We start from the raw sequence: 26,183 nt of genomic DNA, 5'->3' as shown, positions 1-26,183 counted from the left end.
AAAGTCCCCCAAAATAGTCCAAAACAATGAAAGACAGAGGTTCAGTCATTGTGGGCCATCTATTCATGTGAATGCTTATCATGCAGTTGATAACTTTGAATCTTTATTCAGTTTCGAATAAAACCAGTGCGCGTGTGCGACTGCACTTAATTAGTTTTAAGACGGTTTGTTGGCTCCTCGTGACCGCGTGCGTCCACGTCGCGCGCATGACGGCCATTACAGCAAATACAAATTCAAAGCGTCTGTGCGCTTTCATTGAAGCCGGCTCGTCCCCAATTTGGTCTGCAAGTGACGTCCTGCCTTTCATGTCACACGACCGGGCAGATCCGATCCGTTAGCATGTGGTGAAGGAGTTTAAGAGGATTTTCCATCTTAACTGCCACGGTCACCTGCAGGTGGTCGTAGTCAAGTGTGTAGTACACGTCTGCTGTTTGGAGGTGAACAGTGAAGTACACTGGGGGGGAGGTCATGTGACTTCATATAGGCATCACTGTATAAAAAAAAAATGCTCATCTTCACAGTGAAATCCTCTGTGTCTGGATTAGATGGTTTCACACGCACCCGTCCCGCTCTCTCCGCTCCAGGGCCCGGCCGGGTATGCTTTGTCCCGTTTCCCCATTACGGCGACTTCCAACTCTGGCCGGTGACGCCGTGCCGGCTTAACATTGCCACGGTGACACCCGCTCTCTGGGAGAATCTCCTTGGTGACGCCCCTCGCTGACATGCCTGTTGGCTCCCTTCAAGGCAGGTGCATCCTGTGAGTCCTCGCTACATGGGAACATTTGCTGCTGCCGCCAGATAAGGGTATTTGGACAACAACTTTCACGGTTCTCACTCGTGGAATCCTAAATGTAGTCTACACTTTGCAAGGGAGCCAAACGTCAAACTTGGAGCAGAGATGGACGTCTACGAGGGCCACCAGGTGGACCGGCGGAGGATGTGGGGAGACGCGCACCCCTCTGGGGAGCACTACGTCCGGCACGAGACGGCAGCACAGCGTTACAGCGCCACCCGCATCCAGGCTGGACTGGGCCCAGAGAGGTAGGACGTTCCGATCTGTGGTTGACCGGTTCCAAGGCCACTCAGATAATAAGCTGCCCTCGCTTACCGCCTGATGCTTAAAAAACAAGACTTAGTGCAAGCTTTTAAAAATAAGGTTCTCCGGGATCACCGCGGGGAAAAGGAGCCACTGAGCCGTACGGCCAATGACCCACTTTCAGCCATTCAAATCCCTCCTCGTCATCTTACTCTCACTTTAATGGCAACCGAAAGGAACTCAGTCAATCTTTGTGTCTAACGTTCTCCTCAGTGCACGCATGCAGAAGTTTCCCCACTTAGTGTGACATTGTCCATTGTTCTCGTACATGATGATATGGTGAGCATGAGCAACTCAACGACTTGGTCTGAAAATGTCAAGAATCACAACAATGCATAAGTACTTACACACTTGCAGGTTTACGCAATTGAAAACTTCTGACTTGATTGGGACACTTTTGAGTTTATATTATTCAAATTTTGGGTTGATTTACGCCAAGACTGGTAAGAACCAAGACCAATTTTGAACATGCCTTTTTCTGTCTTCCAGGATACAACCTTTATTTCTGTGTGGTGACCTATCCGTGCCCTCTCTGTCTCCAGGATAGTCAGCTTTTCAGTACACTAAAGACAAGCAACTCCTCACCTGTGTAGTACCGTTTGATACTAAAGATGCTAATATGTGTAAAAAAAAAAGAAAAAAAAAAGTGATTTAAACCAATACTGTGCATTTCTAACTACGACCATGTACTATGCCAGTGATACCCAACCACTAACGTGTCGCGAGCGATCATCAGGTGTGCCAATTTTACATATTTATTTACTACAAATAATGCCTTTGTTCGTCTATTTATGCCAGCGACGTATTGTGACAATTAAATACCCTTCCACTAGATGGGAGCAGGTACAACGTGTATCGACCTGCTGCCATTCATACAACAGAATAATAGCTTTTTGTTCAACTATACCGGCCCAGGTTTTACATTAAGTACCGGAATTCACTTAAGAGCACTTTAAATTTGAATGAACAAGTTTGTCTTGGTACTTTCAAATATATTGTGTGGGGTTTGGCAGCAGCTTCATATCGTTCTTGCTCTTATTTTAATTGATGATCCTGTTATTTACCTGTGTTGCTCCTGATCAACATGTATTTTTGTTTTTGTTATTTTAATTATTTTTATGTGAATTTTTTTTTCGTAGTTTAAAAAAAAAAAAAAAACACCCTCCACGTATACGCATGCGTACCTCGACGCTAGTGACGTCACACGTCAGCAGCGTGGCGAGCATCAGCACGCCTCCACGCGGAAAGGGGATGTAACGAGGCGGCGGCTGGTACATATTCACTAACCCCGCACCGTGGCACAAAACAGCGCCACAGTCTCTCCATTCTTGCCATACTTTTTTTAATTTTTTTTTTTTTTTTTTTTTCAAAAAACAACAACTCACTTCTTGCATCCACGGGCGACGTGTCTGCCCTCGTTTCTTCCTCGAGGTAACACTCAACGCCGACGTTAGCATGCCTGTTAGCATCCTGGCTACAACTACTGCACATTGATACACTACGAAGCCGGGAGATCGCGTTGCACCTTGGGCTTAACTCAGCGTGATATCCGGTGATCCGGATCCGGATCCGGCTCATTTAAAACGCTTGGCAGATATTCCCTTCAAAAAGTCGAAAGAACACTTAAGACATCGGGCATGCGCACATCCGAGCGAGAAGAGAAGCATGCTGCTAATCGCTAACTTGCTCCACATGTAAACCCATTAGAGCGTGCACTGACCCCAAAAAAAGTTGGTATACGTACACTTTTGACACCAAATGCGACGATCAATAAGATTGTAATCGTACGAATGACTGTCAATGCATGTATAGTAAGATTTAAATGTACTGTTGGCATATTAATTATTCGAGCACTGTTCTTGTTTCCACTTGTTTACGCCTGAAATCAGTGTGATCACGTAGAACGCTTGTGGATGTTTTTGTGACCTCTCCAGCTGCAACTCGTATTAACGTTCTACAGCAAATCTGTCTTAAACATCACCCAAAATAGCGTTTATTTCGAATTAAAGCCAGTTGTTATCGTATAGGAAGCAAGCAGTTCGGCCCGGATATTGGAGCTGTTTTAAAACCTGATCTCTCGTAACGTAGCCTTTTGAAGGTCGCTAATGTTTGCTAGCAGAAGATGTAGGTCACCTGGGGCCTCATGTACAAAAGGTGCCTACGCACAAAAACGTTTCGCCCGGTCTTTTTTCACGGCAAAGTTCAGATGTATCAAGAGTGACATGACCGTGGAAATGTGCCGTGTCTGGCGTCCGCGCGTTTCTGCAGCTTTTGGTGCGTTGGCGACACTTAGAGGTGATGCTGGGAAACTGTTCTCATAAATCTGCACACCAGACACATGAATCATTGGCGCTGATGAACAACTCGTGCCCGGCAACATTTGATTTCAACAATGCAATTGAGGCAAGGACTGAGAATTCATATGTTAACCAGTGTATTTATTAATGAACCACTGATGTTTGTGAGGACAAAGAGGATTTTCTTGCGCGCCTCCACTTCATTGAGCAACTTCACATTCAGAAAAAATCTTTCTCATTACCTTGCTCATTTTCCTTTTTTTCCTGATCAAGCAGAGATCGGCGTCTCAGGTGCAGTCTTCTTTTAAATATGATTTGCATATTCAAATGTGGGCGTGTACGGGGAGGAGTCGGCTACTCCAACATGTGCGCTCATTTCCACGTTGATTGGAATGTACGAAGGAAATGTGCTTGGATTCACGAGTACGCAGAGTTTCATACATCTGAATATTTTTGTGCGTACGACGTTTTCTGGATTTGAGCGTACGCATTGTTTTAAGAGGAAATCCACTAATAAGCGTCGTTCAAGTCGAGCTTTGAGGTATTATTATAATTTTTTTAACAACATGCCTCTACCTAGGAATTAACGTAATGTCCACTGTTTTCTTCAGGTCATGTTCTTTAGAGTCGCGACTAGCGCATTGCAATATTGACATCCCCCTTTTATCCCCTGGTAAAACAACGTATTTATGATATGTATGACGTCATCAAGAGGCAGCGGGTGCTTGGTTCTTGAGAGGCATTTGCGCTTACTTGTGTTATCAACTAACTGCTTGCCTAAAAGCTTCAACAAAGGGGTACAGTGGGATGATTTGTTCTTTACTGAACGTTGCGAATTACACCTAATTAGGGATGGGATGTAGCCAAACAGAAGCCGGAAGAAAGTAGTTGAGGGAAAAGGCGCAATAACAGAAAATTAAGGGGACTCGTGACTAATTACTAACAACAACAAAATAAAATTCAAAGGAATCATGAGAAAAAAATGCAAACATAGTGTATCATCTTAGTTTCTTTCTTTCTTTTACAGTATGGCAGATTACTTAATCAGCGGCGGCACGGGCTACGTCCCCGAGGACGGACTCTCGGCGCAGCAGCTCTTCTCCGTCGGCGACGGCCTCACGTACAAGTAAGATTTCTCCCCCCTCCACCTCGTTGTGGAAAGGCACACACGCTTACACGTGTCATCACTTAGCGCTTTGTAATGGCCAACACGTTCTGAACCAGCAGATGTGACCAACACTCCGACGGTCAAACGGCTGAAGAGCTATGCTCTAAAGGAGATGGGTTGACTTACAAGTGAGTAGAACAAGTCAGTTTGAAACCTCATACGAAATTATCATGACTGTCCTGATTCAAGTAAAATTCAAAAGTCAAAAGTTCCTTGAGGTCAATCGCACCGTGACGACACGCCGAATGAGAGCGCACATTTTATCAGCAATCAGTTGTCGTGGGATCAACATCATCGCTTTACAGTGGAACCTCCAAAATCGGAAAACAAGTTGGACATTTTCTAGGGAAAATTCTAACAAAAGTGGAGTTCCGGCGATGTCGGTAAATCAAGCTATTCTTGGCTGTTCGGTGCCATTAATTAGATAGCAATTAAATACACGTTAATTTTACACAGTTGATGCAAGCATAATTAGTATGCCGTGCAGTTGGGACTTTTTGGGCTCAGTAACAAAACTGCACAAAAGAGCTCATTCTGTTTACTTTAACCATTGTGATGACAGGAAGTGGAACCTGGCCGCTCAGTATAACTCTTGCGGTAAATATAATGAAATCACAATTGCACGGACTAGCATGTAGCTACTAGCTTAACGGCTGGCTTGGGAATGAGCCATTTCCCATTCTCTGGCATTCACGTGTCTTGCCAGGCATCTTCAAAGGATGAGTAGTTTTACTTTATTATAGTTTTATTCTACCTTACTTCCCATTATTTCCTATGGCAAAAATGTGTTTTGGAGTGCCGTTGTGGAGTTCCCACTGTGTTAACCTTTGCTAACTATCACTGTGCATGTGGTCTATGCATGGCCTGTCATATTTAATTGATTAAATTCGCTCATTTCCTGATTTGATTTAGACCTCACTGACCACTAGCTAGTATCCTGATATCCATCCATCCATCCATTTTCTGAGCCGCTTCTCCTCACAGGGGTCGCGGGCGTGCTGGAGCCTATCCCAGCAATCTTCGGGCAGCAGGCGGGGTACACCCTGAACTGGTTGCCAGCCAATCGCAGCATCCTAGTATCCAATATGACTAACTTACAAGTCACATTTTACGACATAACGAGGCAAGTCATTGCGATTATACCCAGAAATGGTCTTACTGTGCATCTCGGCAGTATTTTGATTGACTGATTTTTCCAGACGCGTTCCCCATTAGTGACTTAATCACGCGCACCGCGGCCTCCTCCGAGGCCGCTCACATGACGGCCCTAATTGAAATTATGTGAATGGGAGGAGAAAACTTGAGGCAGGGAAGTTCCAAAAGTGTGTGACTTAGCCACGGGGCGTCAAATTCCAGCTGTCCCAGTCGAAGGTATATTAATTTTGTATAACCTCAAAATGGAGGTTTGTGTACTCTCCGAAATGGCCTCCAAGAGTAAGCACACTCATCGCCCTCTGGACTGAAAATCCCTTGACATGCCATAAATTTAAGTATATGGCTAAAGACTGGCTTCTTGACACATACCACACTGGGAGTTTGGAGGTTTTTGTGGACTTGTTGTTGGTCCACACTGGTCACATTGTGCCGTAAATTCCTAAAATGGGCAAAAATGCACAACCCTGAGAGTAACGGCTGCCAGAAAAAAAGAAATACGACACAAATTTAACACTATAATCCCATATGGAAGCAATTTTTGCTAAACTGAACAAGCGTAAAGTATGGAGAATAACGAACATCCGGCAGAGGCCATTTTGGCTCTAGGTTGGACAGTTTCTTTTGCGTCTCTGTCACTCAGAAAGCAAAAATGAAAACATTTAATTCTTACAATATTAAATTACTGTAATAAATTCTGGCACAATTTGATTAGAGTTGGTTGATTTTACATTTAATCTAATAGTCAAAGTTGAGTTGTGTAATAAATAAAAACTAAGACTTGTTCTCTAAACTTGTCTGTTTTGAGGTGTAATTTAATTACTTAATACAGTAAATGGAAAAATTTTAAATAATGTAAAGTTAGTGCAATACCTTTGGGGAAAAAAAAATAAAAACAATTTTTTGAGGGAGGCATGAAATGCTATGAGTGTTTGTTTTTAAAACATATTTAAAAAAAATACTTGCTCTCTAAATCTGTGTCATTGTTTTCATGTGTAATTTTAATGTTTATCAATTTAACACGTGAATCTAATGATTAACGCCCCCCCCCAAATATTTGAAATATACTTTTATAAAGACAGGAATACAGTTTATTTTGGACCCTTTTTCAAGACTTTTTGCACCATAGGCTTTTTCTTTCACCCATCCGTCCCGCCCTGTTGCAAGACACCAAATCTGTGTCACCCCAGCAGTCACACAGCACGTCAAAAATCAATATTGCGGGGTACATTGCGTGTGCAGGCAACACCTCGTTGACAATCTCGTCTTGTTTTTTTTTTTTTTTTTTTTTTTTTTTTTTTTTTTTTTGCGGTGTGGCGGCTGAACTTTGCGGCAGCAGCTAATTGCTAACAGATGCTTTTCTGGAATTCCTGCTGGTCTCAACACGGATGTTTGTGGGCGTGTGGGCGCAAACACAACCATCCAGCCGCGTATTTTTGGAATGTTATGTCAATTGAAAAGTGAATAAAGTCTTTATTAACTGTACAGGCAGTTTTTTAAAGTACCATTTTAACATTGTAAATGGCCGTACAAGTATAAACAAGATTGCAATTGAGTAAAACTACTCACACAAACTTCATTCATCCCACCAATGGGGGCATCACAGATATTACAGTGTCAGTAATTGCTAAATACGAAGAGCAAAAATACATTTGCTAACGTTGAGGTATTTCAACTGATTGTAATGCTTTTTGACGACATTTTTATGTCAATACATTACACACAAACGGCAGGAAATTTGGGATATCCGCTTTCTCACGTTAGCCTCTGACTTTGTCCTTTTTTTTGTGTTGTCTTTCAGTGACTTCCTGATCCTGCCGGGCTTCATCGACTTCACCTCAGACGAAGTGGTGAGTACGCTGTAATGTGGGTGAAGGTGCCTGTCACGCCAAACCTCCAACCCGACTGTGAAACAAAAATAGCCTTGTTTCTTTTTATTATTTTCACATTTGACGCCGCTCCCTTCAGCCTGCTGTTCACGTCTGCTTCGATTGCTCATCTCATCCACCTCTCCCAAGTGATTGGCCACGGATGTGATAATCTCAGGCGGGTTTAGAGCAAATCCCCCTTCCTGCGCTTTGTTCATCTGTCAGGTTTTGGTTAATTGATATCTGTAATCTCTCTTCCCCCACCATGTGCTCTGTTCATCGTTTCAAGCAAAAAGTGGAAAAAGCTAGCGTTTCCAGTTATATGACGTCATTGCGATATTTCCAGGAAAGCGTCACAATACAGAGATTGCATGACTACAGACGTATTGGAAGAAAACCATCAAAAGATGCTTATTTTTAAAAGAAAAAACAAATATATAAACAATTAAAATATAAAACAATATATGAACACATTAATATATGTAAAATAATCCTACTTTTGGTCTCTGTACAGTGTGTCCATTCACGCTTGACGAGCAAAAGCAAGTCTACATTTGGCTTGAAATGGACCACTTCCACAGTCTGGGCCGAGGTGTCACAGAGGCCATGTGTGTGTGTGTGTACAGTCACATGTTCGCATCTCCCAGCTGGAATTTCACAGCTCAGTGTGTGCTCTCTAAATGGAAGTCAGAGCTGATAGGTTTCCCCCCCCCCCCAACCCCCCTCCTAGCTCTCGCCATGTGAGAAAAGCAGCCCCCTCGCTAGTTTACGTCTGATAAGGATTCGTTGGCCCCTTCACCACATGCTAGGAATGTTGTTATAATTATTGTCACGCAGATAGATTCAGCTGTGGGAAGTTGGTATCACTCTTCTGATAAAATGTGTACTTGACAAAAAGACTCGTTGATTTGCTCATTCAGCTCCTGTTTTAGTTTCAAGATAAAATGTAAAATGGCGCTCCCCTGTGGCTGATGTGCAAGACACGCTGGCTTTGAAAGTAGCGGTCTCTCTTTTTTTTTTTTTTACCATGTAAATATAGCTTTTTCTACTATATTTATTATATTTACATATTCATTTATTTGACTGTTTTTTATTCAACATTTGTATGAATTTATTTTTATTTTTTCAGGGCACTGGCTCATTTGCCATTAGAACAAGCCTTTTCTTGTTTTATTTGTATTGTTTTATTGATTAAAAACCTTTTATAACATATTTATTCAGTTAATGACAATCGTTTTTCCTACTCCTGGCTTTGCTTGTGTCATTGAAATGATCAGTGTCTTGATTTTCCATTTTTGTTTTATTTACAGTTTTACTTGATAATTATTGGATTTATCTGCATTGCGTGTTATTCGTCTTAAAGATTATGAATACAACTGCTTATGATTTATTGGTTTATATTATTCAAATGTTTTTTTGCCTGTCAGGACTTAACATCAGCACTGACCAAGAAGATCACATTGAAGGCCCCGCTCATCTCTTCCCCCATGGACACCGTCACAGAGTCGGCCATGGCCATCGCAATGGCGGTAAGATGTTGATAAAATGGGTACTTTATTTTTTTATTATTATTATTGTTATGGTTATCAATTAAAACAAATATTTACTTTGTAGCTAATGGGAGGCATTGGCTTCATCCACCACAACTGCACGCCCGAATTCCAAGCCAACGAGGTCCGCAAGGTCAAGGTAAGCCGTGGGTATCCAGTCGTCATCAACCCAGTGATTTTTTGAGTCACGTCTATACACACGATTCATGTTTCCAGAGATTCGAGCAAGGCTTTATCACGGACCCTGTGGTCATGAGCCCCCGCCAGACGGTCGGCGACGTGCTGGAGGCCAAAGTGCGCCACGGCTTCTCGGGCATACCCGTCACGGAGACGGGCAAGATGGGCGGAAAGCTGGTGGGCATCGTCACCTCCAGGGACATCGACTTTCTGTCGGAGAAGGACCATAACAAGACCCTGGCGGAGGTGTGTGCCAGACTCCAGTCGTGTTCCAATTAGGGGCTGGGAATCCATACAATAGCCTACCCTGGCATACATGAATATGCAAATATATATATATAATATAAATAGTGCGCTTGTGCTGTTTCAGGCGATGACAAAGAGGGAGGAGCTGGTGGTCGCTCCGGCTGGTGTCACTCTAAAAGAAGCAAATGACATTTTGCAGCGCAGCAAAAAAGGTAAAAGCACCACTCTTTGTTTTTGTGTTTTGTTTGTTAAAGTTCTTGCTGCAAACCAGGCAAGCTCCCCATCGTGAACGACAACGACGAGCTGGTGGCCATCATCGCCAGGACGGATCTGAAGAAGAACCGGGACTACCCGCTGGCCTCCAAAGACTCGCGCAAGCAGCTGCTGTGCGGCGCCGCCATTGGCACCCGTGACGACGACAAGTACAGGCTGGACCTCCTAGTGCAGGCGGGCGTGGACGTGGTGGTTCTGGTGGGTCTTTTTACTGCGCTTTTAGCCTGCAGCAACTGTGCACTTCCTGTCACATGTTTTCATGAAAAAAAAACCCATTCCCTCCAGGACTCGTCACAAGGCAACTCCGTGTTTCAGATCAACATGATTAACTACATCAAGCAGAAATTTCCCGAATTGCAAGTGGTGGGCGGAAACGGTACGTGCATAAAGCTTTAAACATGAAAAGAAATGCAAAAATGTGAATGCCATATTATTGAATTAGCTTAACCCTCCTCTCATTTATTCACTCTTGTTAAATTAGGGTGGAAGTAAGTGTGTGTGTGTGTGTGTGTGTGTGTGTTATATATGGAATATATTGGAAATAATTCCGATTGTCAAGAAAGAAAATTATATAAATTAGACATTCCTTTTTGGCCCCTTGTGTCATGTAGGGGGTGTTTTTATAATTAAATAAAACATAAAAAAATATATGATTAAAAGAAGAAATGTAAGATAAGCAGAATAAGTTGTATTTTTGTGTTACAGAAAATGAATGACTTGCCATTTTTAAACATAATATAACAGGAGGCTTAATTAGGTAAATGTTTCATTTTGTTGCGTTTCAGTAGGTAAGTTTAGTTGGTTTATCCTTTATCACTCTAAAACAAATATCTAATACTTATTTTATATAGTATATCAAAAACATTGCAAAATCTCCAACATTGGGATATAATGGTAGTCTTCATTTTAACTCAGTGGTTTTATAAAAAAGGTCTTACAAACTCAATCTGTAGATGCCTTCTTATTGGTTTGTGACATTTTTAATCTTCTCCCAACAATGGTTCCTCTTAAAATTTCCCATCATGTGCCATAGGTGGCCCACCACTTGCTTTAATTGACCCATTTCCTTCGCAGTGGTGACAGCAGCGCAAGCCAAGAATCTGATCGACGCCGGAGTGGACGCACTGCGGGTCGGCATGGGCTGCGGCTCCATCTGCATCACGCAGGAAGGTGCTCATACAATTGTGTTCTCAATGTGTCTGGTGGTAACAGCAGCCCAGAGACCGCTATTGGTCGCTTTGGTTATCTTCCTGTTCTGGGTTGCCAAGGTAATGTCTGTCCCAATTATCCGCGTCTGTTGTGTAATTCGCTGCGTTGGCGACGTTTGCAGTCATGGCATGTGGGCGGCCTCAGGGGACCTCGGTCTACAAGGTGGCCGAGTACGCCCGGCGCTTCAGCGTGCCAGTGATCGCTGACGGCGGCATCCAGACGGTGGGACACGTGGTCAAGGCGCTCTCCCTCGGAGCATCCACAGGTAAGAATGGGAGGTGTGGGGGGACACACAAGAAATCATTGTTCTTTTACTGGACCATTCATGAGGTATTATAGAGATATTAATATAAAATTGCCATTTTATAATGATAATCCTTTTTATATTTTGAGGAAATAATCTGTTTTTTGTGCTAAATCATCCAAGCCCGTATGTCTGCCAAAAGCCAAGAAGACTTTAGGACAGGGGTTGTTCATAAAAACTATGTTGCTGTTTAAAAAAAAAAAATGTGATTAGTGATATATTTAAAGGAAATGCCAAATCATCCTAGCGTAGTCGAGAGCGCATATTCAAACTTGAAGTGCGTATGTGGCTGGCAAAAGCCTGGGAAGAATGTAAGACTGAAGGGAAGGGAAAGGAAAGGAGAATGATCAGTAGTAATATTGGACAATTTTGAAGAAAATACATTGAATACATTACATACAAACTTGCTGTCAGTAAGTGGCTAGCAAAAAGCCTGGAAAGAATGAAAAGGGATATTAATGAAAGTTGCAATTGTAATAATAAAAGAACATTTTGGCGCAATATTGAGGAACCGGCAAATTATCCTAGTACGGTCTACATCATAGGTGTCAAGCTCAAGGCCCAATAAGAAACTTCAAATTTTCATTTCTTATGTAAATCATTCTCTCCATCTTTTGTTGCCGCAGTCATGATGGGCTCCCTGCTGGCGGCGACCACCGAGGCTCCCGGTGAGTACTTCTTCTCAGACGGCGTGCGGCTGAAAAAGTACCGCGGTATGGGCTCCCTGGACGCCATGGAGAAGAGCACCAGCAGCCAGAAACGTTACTTCAGGTGCGCTCAAGCCACATTTGATCACATACAAATTAAGCGAGAGATGGAGAAGTGAGAGGTGTTCTTCTCTATAACAGCGAGGGCGACGCAGTGAAGGTGGCCCAGGGCGTGTCTGGCTCGGTGCAGGACAAGGGCTCCATCCACAAGTTTGTACCTTACCTCATAGCCGGTATCCAACACGGCTGCCAGGACATCGGGGCCAAGAGTCTCTCGGTGCTCCGGTAAGGACGGCGTCAATTCTTTTTACGCCTACAATTCAACAACGGCACCTGAATGCATATTTGCTGTATTGTCAGCTCCATGATGTACTCTGGAGAGCTCAAGTTTGAGAAGAGAACCATGTCTGCACAGGTGGAAGGAGGTGTTCACGGACTTCACTCGTAAGTAGCACTTTTTCCACCTTAGAGCCTGCTTTGTGCTTAACCAATTAAATCAGAAAACATAGCTTCAGATGTTAGCGAATATGCATTTTAATTTATGAAACTGGCTAATATCATCTACATTTTGAGTTAGTGATTTCTTTTATTTTTTTTTTAAATTATTAGTAGTATTAATAATGCTGGTCAATCTTAAGGACATCCATTCTTTTCTACCAAATTGTCTTGGCATGGTCGAGAGCAAAGGGCTCAAGCCGCTCAAGGTAGAGCATTAGATATCCTTGTATGGATTAATTAGCGCATGTAACTTTTTGACAAAATATAAATAACAAAAATAGTCTTTTGACACATTGTCATTTCCAGGATAAAATATACGTAAAAATGAAATAACTCAAAAATGTGATGTTGAGCTTAACTGCATGTCTTCTAATGGGGCTGCTAACAAAAATAGTTGATTAACTTTTTCAGCCTGCTGGCTCATGCAACACAGTACAGCTTTAACAAAATGGTCTAATAACTCTGTAGTCTGGCATGTGCTTGAGTCTCTTTCAATGCAGCAGCTAACCATTCAGCAAAATGGATCCCGTTGTTGAAATCACACATCCAGCACTAATTATGTTTCCTTGGGTTTCACCTCGACAGTTACGAGAAGCGTCTTTACTGAGCTCCGGATGGGCCACCACACCACCTTATTTAAGAAAAAAAAAAAAAAAAAAAAAAAAAAAAAGTGACCAAATGTTTAAATGACAATAAACCTCCCACCCCACCCACCATCAAGTTCACCTGTAGCTCATCTCTATACCCGACTCTCCACCAACATCAAGCGGGCAGCCCATGGGTGGGGTATTCACGGAGGGCGCCTTGCACGCAAGACGAGGCACATCAGGGTTTCCGGATATTCCTTGACGACACATTTGAGTCTCGCGTTTTTTGGTACTACGTTTGTGGTCGTGTTTTTTTCTTTTCTTTCCGTGAGTTCTATTGTTTACTTTGGACCCTCGGGCGCCGCCTGCAATCAGCAGACCCGCCTCCACTCATTCATGAGCCTAAAAATCACACGACGGGACCAAAAACTGAATATAATCAGGTATGTTTCCACGAGTGAGTTTGTTATAAAGGCTGTATCGTCTCTTCTGGGCTTTAAATTGAGCGACAAAGGGTTTTTGATATGCATGTTCTTTTTCCACCAGCCCAACACGGTTGTATTTTTATCCCGCTTTGTTGTAACTGCATACGTACTGCCAATTATATTTATACATGCTCTTTTTGTAACGTCCAAATCAAATCTAGCGTAAACAAACAGCCTGTTACATGTGTTACACCATTTCTGCCCTGTTTCCTTTTTATTACGACTGTTTGTTTTTACTGGATGCTTTAATGGTACTTTGAAGTGGACAGTCTCCGTTACAAAATGAGTTGCTGCGCGTGTTTTTCCATGTTGTATTATGTCCACTACTCGTCAAAAGTTTGGCCACACTTTCTCATGCTGTTGAATGAGAAACCGTCTCCAAACATTTGACTGTTAATGTATTTGATGAAGCCTTATGCTAAGGCCCCACAGTTTCGACATAAGGCTTAAGTACTTCGCCCTGCACTGGGTTCGCTCAACTAGCCAAGTCTTGTAATGTAAAGAGAGTGCACAAAAGGTGCATGAAAATATAAGCTTTGCGTTCCTCATATTCAGACTTTAAAACATTTTTATTTTTTTCATCCTGAATTGAGAAGCTTGGTATATGAGTGCAGTATTTGTTTTGGGAGACCACCTGTTTACCGTTTAAAAAGCACTGCAGAGGGTAAGCTGCTTTACTGTTCAATTTGGTGAAACAAATAAAGAAATCAAACTGTTCTTGTCTGCTTTCTTATTGAGGACAAACACCACAAAGTTACTTATTTAGAAATAAACTTTATTAAACTGTGTATGCATTTCGTGGATATAAATTTGTAAGCAGAGGGTTGCAGTCCATGTCAAGACGTTTAAGGAGAGTGGCCAGCAGAGGGCGCTGCTTACTTTTATCCTCTGAAGGTTGTGTTCCTTAAATTGAATTGAACATCAGTAGTATTTTATAAGTGCTAATACACAAATGCAGTCAAACACGACCTGCTGTATCCCCCATTGGGTTAGACATTTGTTATTTTAACTGTTAGTCTTCACAGATTTTTTTTTTTTTTTTTTACTTACTAGGCAGAAAAAGTGTAAAACTTACCAACTGCCCGTTGTCTCTGGACATTTTTGGCACTTAAACCCTCATAGACATCTAATGGCCACCGTATTGTTTGGAGGCCTTAGACTACCATGCAAATTGTGTCCATTACAAATCGATGGTCTCGCTGCATATGCTGAGCGCATCGATTTGTCTGCAAGCACTCATGAACTCCTCCTGCACCGATCGGTCAGCCTCGGACGACATGTCCATGTCCAAGCTCTCCTGCGAGGCGGCTCCCAGTGTTTGGTAGTCCCTCTGTGGGTCACTCTGCTGCCGAGCTTGTACTTCTGGACTCGGGCAGAGTACCAGCGACGAGTCCCCGATGGAGGCCCGGTATGGGGAGCTGGACGAGGAGCTTCCCCTCCAGCGCTCGGGAGATGAGCAGCTGGAAGAGGACGGGGATGGAGGTGAAGGAGCCCCGGCTATAATCTCCCCTGCGTTTGAAGTTATGTCTGCACAAGAGGAGATTGGGAAATGGCCAGGGTCACTTGAGTGTGGATCACAGGGGTTTGGAAGTGCACAGTGGTCATGTGCGGATAATTCGCTGCTCTGCGTTGGCCTGGTAGTGCTGAAGAGGCTCATCGGAAAAAGAGCCTCGCTGAAGAGGGCCTCGTCTATGCTGCGACGCAAGTTGATGGGCGACGGTGGCCGCAGGTCAGTGGTGGAATCGCTTGTAAAGGAGGATCCACCTGACGGCTCCCCACCGCCTCCATTTCCAGGTTTCTGTAAGCCCTTCATGTCCGCATTTACATCAAGATCTCGATAGGCCAGCGCCCGGTTGCTGTGGTACAAGAAGTCCAGCCCGTTCAGACTGCTCGACAGCCTCTCGTCCATGAGTGTGTAGAGAGGAAGACACTCTGTCTCGCCAAGGCCTACTGTGTTCACAATAGCGAGCTTCTCCTGCTGGCCTAAGCTCCACTGGCAGCTCCCTGGCAGGATGGGCGCTTTAGATGCCAGCAGTTCTGTCCAACAGCTTCCAGCTGAAGGTAGCTGGTCAGAGCAGTATACTGGTTGTGCCACGACCAGCGCCAAGGTGAGGCAAACTCCTAGTTCGCACAGTCTGCAACTGAAGTGAAAAGCCCACCAGCACCACGGACGGAAGACGTCTTCTCCCCCGGTGACACCCATCGCATTGAGCATTGCGTACAGCTGCAGCCCCGCGCAGGCTAAACAAAACAGCGCGGAAAGACAAACTGTTACGGCTGCACGATCCCATTCGCGGCTCTCGGCGAAGGGGCAGCGGTTGTATCGCTCGGCGGGGGTTGGAGATGTGTTGTTGAGGTGGTAGATGTGCTTGGAGTCCGCTCGCACGTAGACATAGAACACAAAATAGGCAGCAGACAGGAAGGTGGCGAGGGCTACAAAGGCTCCACGGGAGATGAGTGACAGAAATAGGCAAAGCGGAGGTTTCTGCTTGTAGAACTTGAACAGGGTGCCCGGACCGAAGGCAGCAGTGAAGTGGAGGATGACCACACAGGCCAGGAAGCAGGGTCTTTGGAAGGCCGAGTAGGAGAGCTGCATCCTGGAGCGCATGGACAGCAGAAGGAAAACCAAGCCGAACGCAGCTGTCAGACAAGGAAACGGTGCCTCGTAGAGCATCAGCGAGGCCTCGCCGGAGGGCAAGCGGCCCTGATGGCCGTATGCGTCGTATAGGAGCGAGAAAGATCTGCTACCCCCGGCGGCCAGTAGAAACAGGCTGACTAGAGCAAAATAGCCACAACCAGATGGACAGCGCAGAGGCAAGCAGAGAAGGTTGAGCGTGGAGGCCAGCGTTAGCGTTGCAAAAATGCAACCGGCACCGTAAACGTGCGCCTCCCAGGCCAGGCCCCAGGCCGCCATGGCGCTGTTCCAGTCTGTGTACAGCGGAACCAACATGAGAGGAGACGGGAATGCCGACGGGCTGTTCGATTGGTTGGTACTTGTGTTGTTTTGTGCTGTTTTCATGGATGATGTCATGGATTCCCAGTTGTCTGAGAAGTTGCAGGCCCCGGAGCGTTCTTTATTGCAGTCTGGAAGGAACGTAACGGTGCCGCTCAACAGGTTTGACATCCAGTCCTCTGTTTGAAAGTTTTGTGAACTTTCAGTTGTAATCCCTTTTTAAAAAAAAAAAAAAAAAAAAAAAACAAGCACATAATCAGTTTCCTTGACTTTCAATTAAATTATACCCTTATTCTTCCCATAAATCATATTCTTCCCCCTATTCTTTCCACCTAGAAAGAAACATTGGGAACTACTGATCTGATAATGAGATAGAAAGACGGAGCGATGCGTTGCTGTCATGTGCACAGGCTCGTCTGTCATTTTGCTGCTGGCTTATCGCAGACAATAAAGATCCAGGCTCCCTTAATGGACCCCAGACCTTGAGAGTAATAACCCAGCAGCACAGGCAATCTCACTGTGGGCTGGTATAGTGTTGTTTTGCAGGAAATGTGCCCATCAAAATAGACCTATAAGCATGGAGAATAAATAACATGCATAGAGAACAGATGTGGATTCGCACCTTTTTATTGGTCATTTTCCCCTCATCCTCCCCTTTTCTGGTCCCCTCATTTGTCTACTTGTTCCCATGAACAGCCGCCTTCAAACATGGGACACTCCCTTAGGTGGCCTTGTTATTTTGTTTTTATCTGGCACAAGTGTTCTGCCCAGCGTGTTTAACCCGTGCTTGCCCGCCGCTAGCTCCAGGCACAAGAAGAGAAACGTCTGCTTTTACTTTACTGCAATGACAGAGCATTTTCATTGGTAGTCAGTTCGTGGCTTATTTACCCCATTTAAGCCTCTGGATTATTGCAGCACATTGTAATGAAAATGTCAAATTGGGGGAAATATAATGCCCTAAACTGGGAGCACAATGCAGCAGTTGGACTTTATTAGTCTGCTGTTAGGGCTTCAACGGTTTTGCCTAATTAAACACGTTATCAATGTCGGTGCTGCTTGAGATTTCATCTTGCTAGATCAGAGGCATTAACGTGTAGGGGAAGTACGACCAGAACGTAAAATAAACAAGGTAGTAGTAGGAGCAAAGTAGGTGTGGCTCGGAACCGTGTCCGTCCGTGTGTTTGCTTTCCAGGGCGGTCAGGATGTCACCCTTTTGAGGCGTGGGTGGAAAACCTTACTGGACGCTGCGCTCACGTCAGTGCACGTCTGAGCTGACGGTCTGGCTGGGATTTGGTGGACCACAGAGCAAGGACGGATCACAGAATTTAGGTTCCGCTGCGTGCCGCTAAGTCATGTGACACATTCCTGTGGGAACAACTCGGTCACATCTGCAGTGCTTGCTCTAAAAACCCATTGACAGACTGCTGGATCCCTTTTGGGCTTAGACTCCCAGCTGTTACGAATCCACCTGCTAAGACCACCCAGGGCAAATAAGCCATCCGTACTTGTCATGTCACAAAATGTTTGGGCCGCAGAAGGGTCACCTTCACACAATGGCCTTTTCAACAGGATCAGTTTCTCTAAAACCAGTGACACATTTAACAAATCTATTTCTGGGGAAATCACTTTTGCTATTCTGGAGCGAGCAGGCGAAGAAGTGGGCTACAGCTGCTCCTACAAACTGGGCCACATATTTCACCAGAGATCGAGTTATACATGTCTGATCCCGTGAGGGAAGTAGCAAGACAATAAATGCAGCAGCGCTTTTATTAGACAGCACTTTCTCGATCGTATAGTCGATGGTGTCAAATGAAACATTGTTGTCACTGAGCACCTTCGGTTAGGAGATTTGAACCCCCCCTTCGGAAGCAATGAACAGAATGGACGCAGACTCGAGCAGTTTAAGGGATGGGGAAGAAGCATAGCTCTTAGCTCACCTGTTTCTCCTGGCAGGGACGTTGTTAACGGCACTGAAACGTCCGTCGTGTCGCCATCAGGGGCCGCACCTTCCTCATCTGCCTTAGCTGTGAAGAGACGAGCGGTTTAAGCTCTCGGTGGCTTCAAAGTGAATTCACACACACACACACACCAAATACTAGTTTAACACTGCACTGCGCTTGGATTGGAAGGACTGTATCTTAACCTAGTTGTGTCAAACGGGTCAGCCCGGCCTCCACTTTTATGCAGCCAGCCATCCATGGCACTGTTGTGTGGATCTCCGTAGCCTAATTGCATTGACGTTTCGATGTGCGTGCGCCGTGATTTCAACGTTTTAGAAACAAAAAGCTACATTTTGTGCAGGAATTGGTCAGGCTTAAATTCAGCCGGTCTAGAAAAGATGGGTGCGGGTTTACAAGTCCGTAAATACTGTACCTAAATGGAGATAAACGGCTCCCAGCCGGTGTCCGGTCATATCATGCAGTTATCGGGTTTCAAGCTAGAAATTTGTCTTTCGTCAGCCTTAAAATCTCGACCGAGCTGACAGCGTTGGGATCTCTTGCTGTCCTGTATGTTTTAACTGTGTGTGTGTGTGTGTGTGTGTGTGCTTTCAAGTGTATACTATTAGCGTCCTACTGTGTGGTTTTAAGAACGGTTATATGACAGTTTTCCCCGCAAGGAGTGTCTTTTCCTTGTCAAAACACTTCAGCTTTCAAAGCAGCCGAGCGGTTGTTCGGATTTGTACAAAGCTGACAAAAGGCGGCGGGGCAGGATGGTAGAAGCGGCAGCGTGTTCAGCTTTGGCGAACAGCGGCTGGCGAGCGTACGGTCCCAATGGAGCCGTGGATGATTTCGCTGAGTGTGCGCTCCGAATACTGATACGTTGCCATATTGGGTGGTACCCTCCCCACTGCCACATTGTACACAAGCGGAAACGGGGAGCGACGCTGCGGTTTGGCGTCACTCCTCCAGCGGTGTACCATGGGACTAATCCATCCCGATGTTGTGAGATCAAATGTAAGCAACATATTAACACGCGTACAATAAATACCTCTGATACCTATCCCATCTTATTTTTGCCGACATCTGTGGACAGACCGCCTGTCCAATCACACGACCTAACCCCCCCTAATCACATTTCCAATCTGCTCCACTGCACTTTTATCAAATGTCCAGGGACCCCAACTTCCCCTTCCCCCGCAAGCTTGGATTTATCGACTGATCAGCTACCGGACTAACCTCTAACCTGACATGATGGATATGTCTGTACCTGGAGGGGAGGGTCTTATCCTGATTATTAAGCATACAGATACTGTCTCTACAGGTGGGGGATGGGCCACGGAGAGACGATGTTCCCTCAATGTCACAGTGGTCTTTAAAAGCAAACCATTTTCTCAGTCTTTCCCTTTGTTCGCAACCTCTATGAGAACAGGTTGTACAAATGCACCTGATTTTGGCATTATTAATCAAAAATATACACTGGTGGTGGTGTTAAACAGAAAAGAATCCTGAACTGTTCTTTTGAATCTGAATTTACGGCCTACAGCCCTTGACCACTGCAGTTGTGATGGTGACTTGTATCTAATTGTACTTGACTGCTTTTCAACAAGATCTTGGACATGTCAGAAACGCCCATTGATCGTCCCGACCTCTATGCAGGCCTTTGGACAGCAGACTATTGAACGCATGTCTGCGTATGATTGATCACCTTTGCGCAATCAATCTCGCCACGATTTTTTTGTTTGACTTTGCATACCTTCTGCTATTGGGGCAGTAACCTTTCCATTGGCGGCAGTGGTGGCGATCACTGCCGAACTGGTGCTCTGAGTGGTTTGATTTTCTGACGAGTCTTGTGCTTTCACTGAAGTGGTCTCACGGGGAGTCAATGGTGGTGTCAGAGTGATTCCAATTTTCGGGTTTGTCGGTGTCTTGTCGGTAGGAAATGTGATTTCTGCTGCCGTCGTTGCGGAGATCGTTTGTAAAAACTCATTGTTGTCGTCTGGGAGGTGGTGCGCTGTTAATGCTAGCGTCGTGTTATACGGCGGATGTCTCTGTGGTCCGTTTTGTTCCGGCGTGCCTGAGCTGGTGGGACTCTGAGTATTTCTGATATGTGTAGCAGAGGTTGCAACAAGAGTGCCATTGTCACTTTTGCTGTGTGGAAAATGCAATGTTCCTGTAGGAAGACTTTCCGTCTTCATCTCAGTCACGCTGCTTAGGAACTCCTGAGTGGAACCGGTGGGAAGTGCAGAGACTTCAGATATGATCCCATCTCCAGACCCGGATTGATCGATTGAGTCTGACAGCTTTTGGCCGGTGAGGTTTAATTCTGCGGCCTCGCTTTTACCCCCAGCAGGATAAAAAGGCAGACTGAATGGCAATGAAGGAAGGGACGGGAGCTTCGGCAGGCTCGGGGTCCACCAGTAAGAGCTGGACTTCCTTTGGGGCGATTCTTCCCTGGAAGACTTGGGTCCCCAGAGCCCCTCTTCATCGGCTGAGGCCTGCTCGTGAACCAGAAGAAGAAGACACCAGAAGCACAGGACTGAGGTCCGGCAGAGGCGAAGCATGCTGTCGTCGGTGTCTCGCAAATCGGTTACATGTTGAGAAATGACCTAGAAAACAAGAACAAGCAGAACTTGGAGTGAGACCAGCATTTTTGGAAGGCCAGATCAATCTCTTTGCCAGCCCCTCGGAGCGACTGACGGACTTTGCAGGCCCAAACGCTTTCACCCTCCGAACACCACTTAAGTATTTCGGACCCCTCAATTAGTGGTTTCCTTTTGGATGCTACAGTCATTATGTACATTACGCTGCGTTACCTTCACAGTCTTCCATCGGAATATAGTGTGGGGGGGGGGGAGCTTGTCCTGCTCGAGAACCGGCTGAGGGACCTCCTTTTTCTCTGATGGTTCAAAGTCACTAGACTGTTGCCTCAGTGAAAAGACGAGGGGAGCAAAGGAATTTCCCCCCCTGCGTGAACAACAACCTGTATCCCCCCTCAAAACTCCCGGCTCCCCCCTTTTGTCTTGCTCCTCCACTGCTGGCTGTAACTCTCCAGTGCGTTTGTACGCTCGCGTGGGAGTGAAAACGCAGATATTCCACCGTAGCAAAATTAATTCCCCATCAGAAGTGCTCAAAGTCCTTAATCCGGGCCACAGCACGACTACCGACTCAAGCGCATGCCTTCCACAGACTACCTACTTTTAGAATCTCATCTGTACAACATTAAAGCCAACCAGGATGTTTTTTGGGCGCATGTTCGACCACGCAAGCATTCCACCTACACGCTTTGGACGACTTTCATGCGTGCAAAGATCGTACGAATGAACGTCGGGGGCTACCTTGCCATTGTGCGCCCACACACACTGTTCTCTGGTGCGCCCACACAAACACATTTTTGAATTTTATATTGGAGATGATAACAGGAAAGATGTCATTTGCGCTTGAGTTATTGGCCAAATTATCTTCTCTCATCACTTATCTATTATTTACATGCTTGAGTCTATCAATTATTTATTTTTCTCACATTTTAAGCATCGGTATCACTTTCACTCCACATCACCTCGAGTGTGTGTGTGTGTGTGTGTGTGTGCGCGCGCGCGCGTGGTAAAAGTTAACTTTGGTCTGACGCAAAATTCTTTAATTTGCAGTTGCTGTTGTTTTTTTTTTTAATACATGGTTGTTGTTTCGTGTTATTTCCCAGATGCGTCTCTGCACTTTATGAGTCGTGAGCCGAGCCATCTCCATCCCGGCCAGTCAGCTTCTTGCCTTCCTTTGTGGTTGCCCAACTGTGTCTGTTTGTTATTAGCGCTGTTATTATAATTTGTTTTTGTTTCTTTGTTTTTGCATGCTGAGCCTTTCCCTTGGACTATTTCAGCTTGGCTTTTTTTTCTGTCTGCGCTTTGTCGCTCGGTTGGCAAATGCCCCCCCCCCCCCCCCCGCAATGACAGAATTACATTTGTTTATACACCCCAAAAGTATACTCCAAAACTGCAGCAAGCTAATTGGCTAGCCACTAGGCACCAAGAACCCCCAAAACACCACCACAGTGTGCCATTATCCGGCCTTTTAACTTGTCACATCATCCAATACGCGCCCTTAAATCAAGGCATTGTCTGCTGTGACAGACATCTGAGCGAATGGAAAGGAGCCATAAAAAGAGCACAGCCAGTGAGAATTTACAGGCCTCCCTTCCATTATGGTGTAATACTGCTCAACCGAGCAGAGTAGAAGCCGAAGAAGGATGGCGGAGGGTTCGAGCGAGACATAATTGACACGCTGTTGTCGCATACTTAGTCCGGGAGAGTCAACTGTGCAGCAATCTTGACTGATTGTCTTTTACGTTTGCTGCCAGAGTCGCTTTCATTAAGTGTGCAAACACTCCCCCTGGCTTTCCAATCCTATCTAAATAAACCCAACCGCAGCCCTTAACAAACAAGCACCGCTTGGCTGATAATAATAGGGTGGGTAAAGCTCGCAAGAATGGAGGTACCACAGAACTAGGCACACCTGACTTTTGGAGATAGTTTTGTAGTTGTTTGGGTTTGAGCGTAAAGCGTGCCTTTACTGAGCGTGCTTTTTTTGTTTTGGGAACAGAAAAGTGGCTTTTACCCAGTTGTTCCCACAAGTATCCAATGGTCCAGGAACATCTTGCTTAAACATGTCTATCCCGCCATATGATTGGTTCATTGATACGAGGTCTTTTCGTCATCTATTCACTTGTCGTTAACACCTTTCACACTTCGTTACTGTTTTTCCCCCCCACCTGTTCACCAAAATGAAGGGGTTGAAGTCCACCTAGAAATTTGCCAGGTTCCGACCCAGTTTCAGAGGCGTAGCAATGTTTAAGGGTCTGCAACCAGAGTGTGAACTTGCTGTCCACGCCCCTTTGCGTTGAAAGCAGCGTTCACTGTCATCGCCATGCATATAATTATCTTAACAGGAGACATAACATAACATAACATAAGGCGCAGCAGCTGTGTGACAGCAGACAGAGTTCTGTCTGAAAGGGACAGGCGAATAAAACGCTGGTCGACCGGTACCTTACACACCGGCAGCCTGACACTTCTATGTCAGAACCTGGCAAATTCTTGGGTGGACTTCAACCCCACCATCCCGCATTGGTACCTTACACACAGGACAGTGAGCTGGAATGAAGCGGTTCTTATTATGGCAACCTAAGGAACCCCAAATAGAGACCGTTTCGGTCTCCGCTGCCAACGACCGAGCTGATGGTCGCTGTACATGTCAGGTCAACATGACCCAAGTAAGCGGCAACGGTAGCATTGGCAACAAAGTGAGCTTGTAGTTTTCAAACCGACACGTTACGAGCCGGTCAATAGTTCCGGCACATCATTGACCGTGACTGGCGGGCTTGTCCCGAAATAGCCGGTAGTGCCAATGTCATGCGTTATCACGTTGTCGTGTGCCACTCCCGGGGCTTAAAGATCATTGGAAGAAGATTAATTCCCTAAGTGTTCTAATCTGTCGCCCTCAACGGATGCTCACACCTTCAACTCCTTTTTACTTGTCCATCCACCCCCTTCCCAAAATCAAAAAAACCTGTTGATCTCCTCCAAAGCCATCAATCACTGCACCGCTTCCGAGCTAATGAATGCAGCGACAGCTAAAACGCAACCCACCAGACGCGCTCCAGAGTCCCCCGATGCTAATCCCGGGATTTGAGCACCTTTCTGCGTCTTGCTGACATGCGCGCACGCGTTCCTGAGCAGTCACACTGATTGCAAGTCATTGCCATGCAACAACAAGCCCCAATTATTATTATTATTATTATTTTAAAATAAAACACCTTCCCAAAATGTAACAAATGCAAAGTGTCTTACCCGCAGATGTATGGTGTAAGATGCAGAATTCCGAAGCGTTACTGTGTGTGTGTGTGCTCTGCAGGAGAGGCTCTGTTGTTGTGTGTCAGCGCAGGTCTGACTGCATGGACTTGTAGTCTCTCTCTCTCGCTCTCTCTCTCTCTCTCTCTCTCTCTCTCTCTCTCTCGCTCTCTCTCTCTCTCTCTCTCTCTCTCTCGCTCTCTCTCTCTCTCTCCCCCCTCTCTCCCCATCCTCGGCCCTTCCCTCCCTTTCGCTCAGCACATCACAATGACGATCGGTCACACCTCAATTGTTCATTTGCGGAAGGTCGTTCTTGGGGAGAAAAATAAGTTGGGGGGGGGAAAAAACGGATATAGAAATGCACGTCTTCAGTACAGTTGTGCTCTTAAGTTTACATAACCTGGCAGAATTTGTGAAATATTAACAATTAACAATAACAATCAAGAATATTGCGCAACATTTTAGGAGCTTTTGTTACATTCTTAAATTATACATCCATCCATCAATTTTCTTTACCGCTTATCCTCACTAGGGTCGCGGTCTTAAATGATAAATGCATAAAAAAATAAAATATTATATGACGACTGCAGTATAATTAGAATGTATAGATGATTTAAAAAAAAAAAAAAATGTGTAATCATTTCCCAATGACATGTTATTTGAATAACCAAATTGCACCTGTTCACCTTCTGCTTTATGGAAGATTGTTGTTGTTATTTAACATGAATTTTGCGAGTGAACTGTAGTGACCGCCATTTGCAGCGTCGTCGTATGTCCGACGTCCCACATCCTCCGCAGACCGTGTGATTCGCTGGAATGTCCCAAATATAGGAACAATCGCTTGAAACCACACCAGGGAAGCACAATTTCCTGAATGGGTGCTCGTTCCCCTCCTGCCCCCGCCCACCAATCAGCTCATTGCAAGCTTAATAACATCTTTGACCTTGACTCTCCTTGCTATTCTTACCAATCTTACTTTTACCCTGCAAACATGCACATTCTCTTTCCCATGGCCACAACACTTCCACTAAGAAATTTGGCATTGTTTTATCGAACGCTCACAATTGTTGATGCACCTGTTTGTTGTTTATATTTTAGAAACTACGAACACAAGCGAAAATACTGTCTGACAAATGGACCAAAATTAGTTTTTAACACTTGTTTTTTGTTTTTTTTACATTTTCCTTCTATTTTTGGGGGGGTGACTATTGGATGAATTGGAATAAAAAAATATATATATATTTTAAATCATGACTTTTGTTAACATTGCTACGGCATTTTCCCTACATTTTCTTTACATTTCAGTGACTAAAAGTAACGCCAAAATTCCAACTTTTTTGTCACTGTCAAGTAGTTTTTTTCCTACATTGTTTTTCCATACTGCGTGAATCATAATGACAAAATTCCGACTTGTTAGCAAGGCCAAGTTGTTTTTTCCCTACATTATCCCCCCCAGTTGTTTGTGAATAACACTGGAATTTTTCTGAGGGGGTAGGGGGAACCCCAAAATGGACTTTATTTGTTTTTTTTCCACTTTTGACATTGTTTTCCAGGTCGTTTTTCATCATTTTCACATTTTGTTGCAATCGTGTGAATCTTAATAGCAAAGTTAACATTTCTAGGTGGTTTTCTGAAACTTTATGTCTTGACTAATACAAGAATGGTACCGACAAAATTCAAATTCTTTGTCACTTTTATTGATGTTTTTTTTTACGCCTTCATAAATGAACCTATTTGATCATATGAATAGTCATTTTTATACATGCATACCATTGAATGATGACAAATGCTGTCAGCCTTCTACAACTTGCACTTTCCAAGCGGCCTGTGTGCACC

The 26,183-nt window shown here is 44.7% G+C and overlaps 2 protein-coding genes across 12 annotated transcripts in view; one reads left to right on the top strand and one right to left on the bottom strand.

The window, feature by feature from the left end:
- The first annotated feature begins 600 nt into the window (after window positions 1–600).
- The window catches only part of impdh1b (IMP (inosine 5'-monophosphate) dehydrogenase 1b), a 114,857-nt gene continuing 89,274 nt past the window's right edge, over window positions 601–26,183 (top strand). Inside the window, exons 1-17 of one of the 11 annotated variants that reach the window (XM_061761962.1) lie at window positions 602–757; window positions 871–1,041; window positions 4,421–4,519; window positions 4,621–4,689; window positions 7,515–7,563; window positions 9,009–9,110; window positions 9,196–9,270; window positions 9,348–9,554; window positions 9,679–9,766; window positions 9,826–10,025; window positions 10,113–10,203; window positions 10,902–10,997; window positions 11,158–11,301; window positions 11,967–12,111; window positions 12,189–12,332; window positions 12,408–12,491; window positions 13,131–14,334. In XM_061761962.1, coding sequence (XP_061617946.1) covers window positions 723–757; window positions 871–1,041; window positions 4,421–4,519; window positions 4,621–4,689; window positions 7,515–7,563; window positions 9,009–9,110; window positions 9,196–9,270; window positions 9,348–9,554; window positions 9,679–9,766; window positions 9,826–10,025; window positions 10,113–10,203; window positions 10,902–10,997; window positions 11,158–11,301; window positions 11,967–12,111; window positions 12,189–12,332; window positions 12,408–12,491; window positions 13,131–13,152 — 1,821 coding nt within the window. In that variant the 5' untranslated portion in view covers window positions 602–722 and the 3' untranslated portion in view covers window positions 13,153–14,334. Of the gene's footprint in view, window positions 758–870; window positions 1,042–2,333; window positions 2,528–2,697; window positions 2,827–3,913; window positions 3,935–4,420; window positions 4,520–4,617; window positions 4,690–7,514; window positions 7,564–9,008; window positions 9,111–9,195; window positions 9,271–9,347; window positions 9,555–9,678; window positions 9,767–9,825; window positions 10,026–10,112; window positions 10,204–10,901; window positions 10,998–11,157; window positions 11,302–11,966; window positions 12,112–12,188; window positions 12,333–12,407; window positions 12,492–13,130; window positions 14,335–26,183 lie in introns of those variants that run through there. The other 10 variants (XM_061761961.1, XM_061761955.1, XM_061761954.1 and 7 more) reach the window with 10 other exon arrangements.
- Window positions 14,372–24,459, bottom strand: prrt4b (proline rich transmembrane protein 4b). The gene is made up of 4 exons (XM_061761951.1): window positions 24,348–24,459; window positions 20,264–21,116; window positions 18,508–18,594; window positions 14,372–16,785 (listed from the first exon to the last, which is right to left on the bottom strand). Exons 2-4 carry the CDS (start codon window positions 21,069–21,071, stop codon window positions 14,798–14,800), a joined length of 2,883 nt encoding a protein of 960 aa, XP_061617935.1. The 5' UTR covers window positions 21,072–21,116; window positions 24,348–24,459; the 3' UTR covers window positions 14,372–14,797.

This window comes from Phyllopteryx taeniolatus, chromosome 22 (assembly GCF_024500385.1).
Source record: "Phyllopteryx taeniolatus isolate TA_2022b chromosome 22, UOR_Ptae_1.2, whole genome shotgun sequence".
Classification (NCBI taxonomy): Eukaryota; Metazoa; Chordata; class Actinopteri; order Syngnathiformes; family Syngnathidae; genus Phyllopteryx; species Phyllopteryx taeniolatus.
The sequence above is the reverse complement of the archived record's forward strand: the minus strand, read 5'-3'. Positions and strand labels throughout refer to the sequence as shown.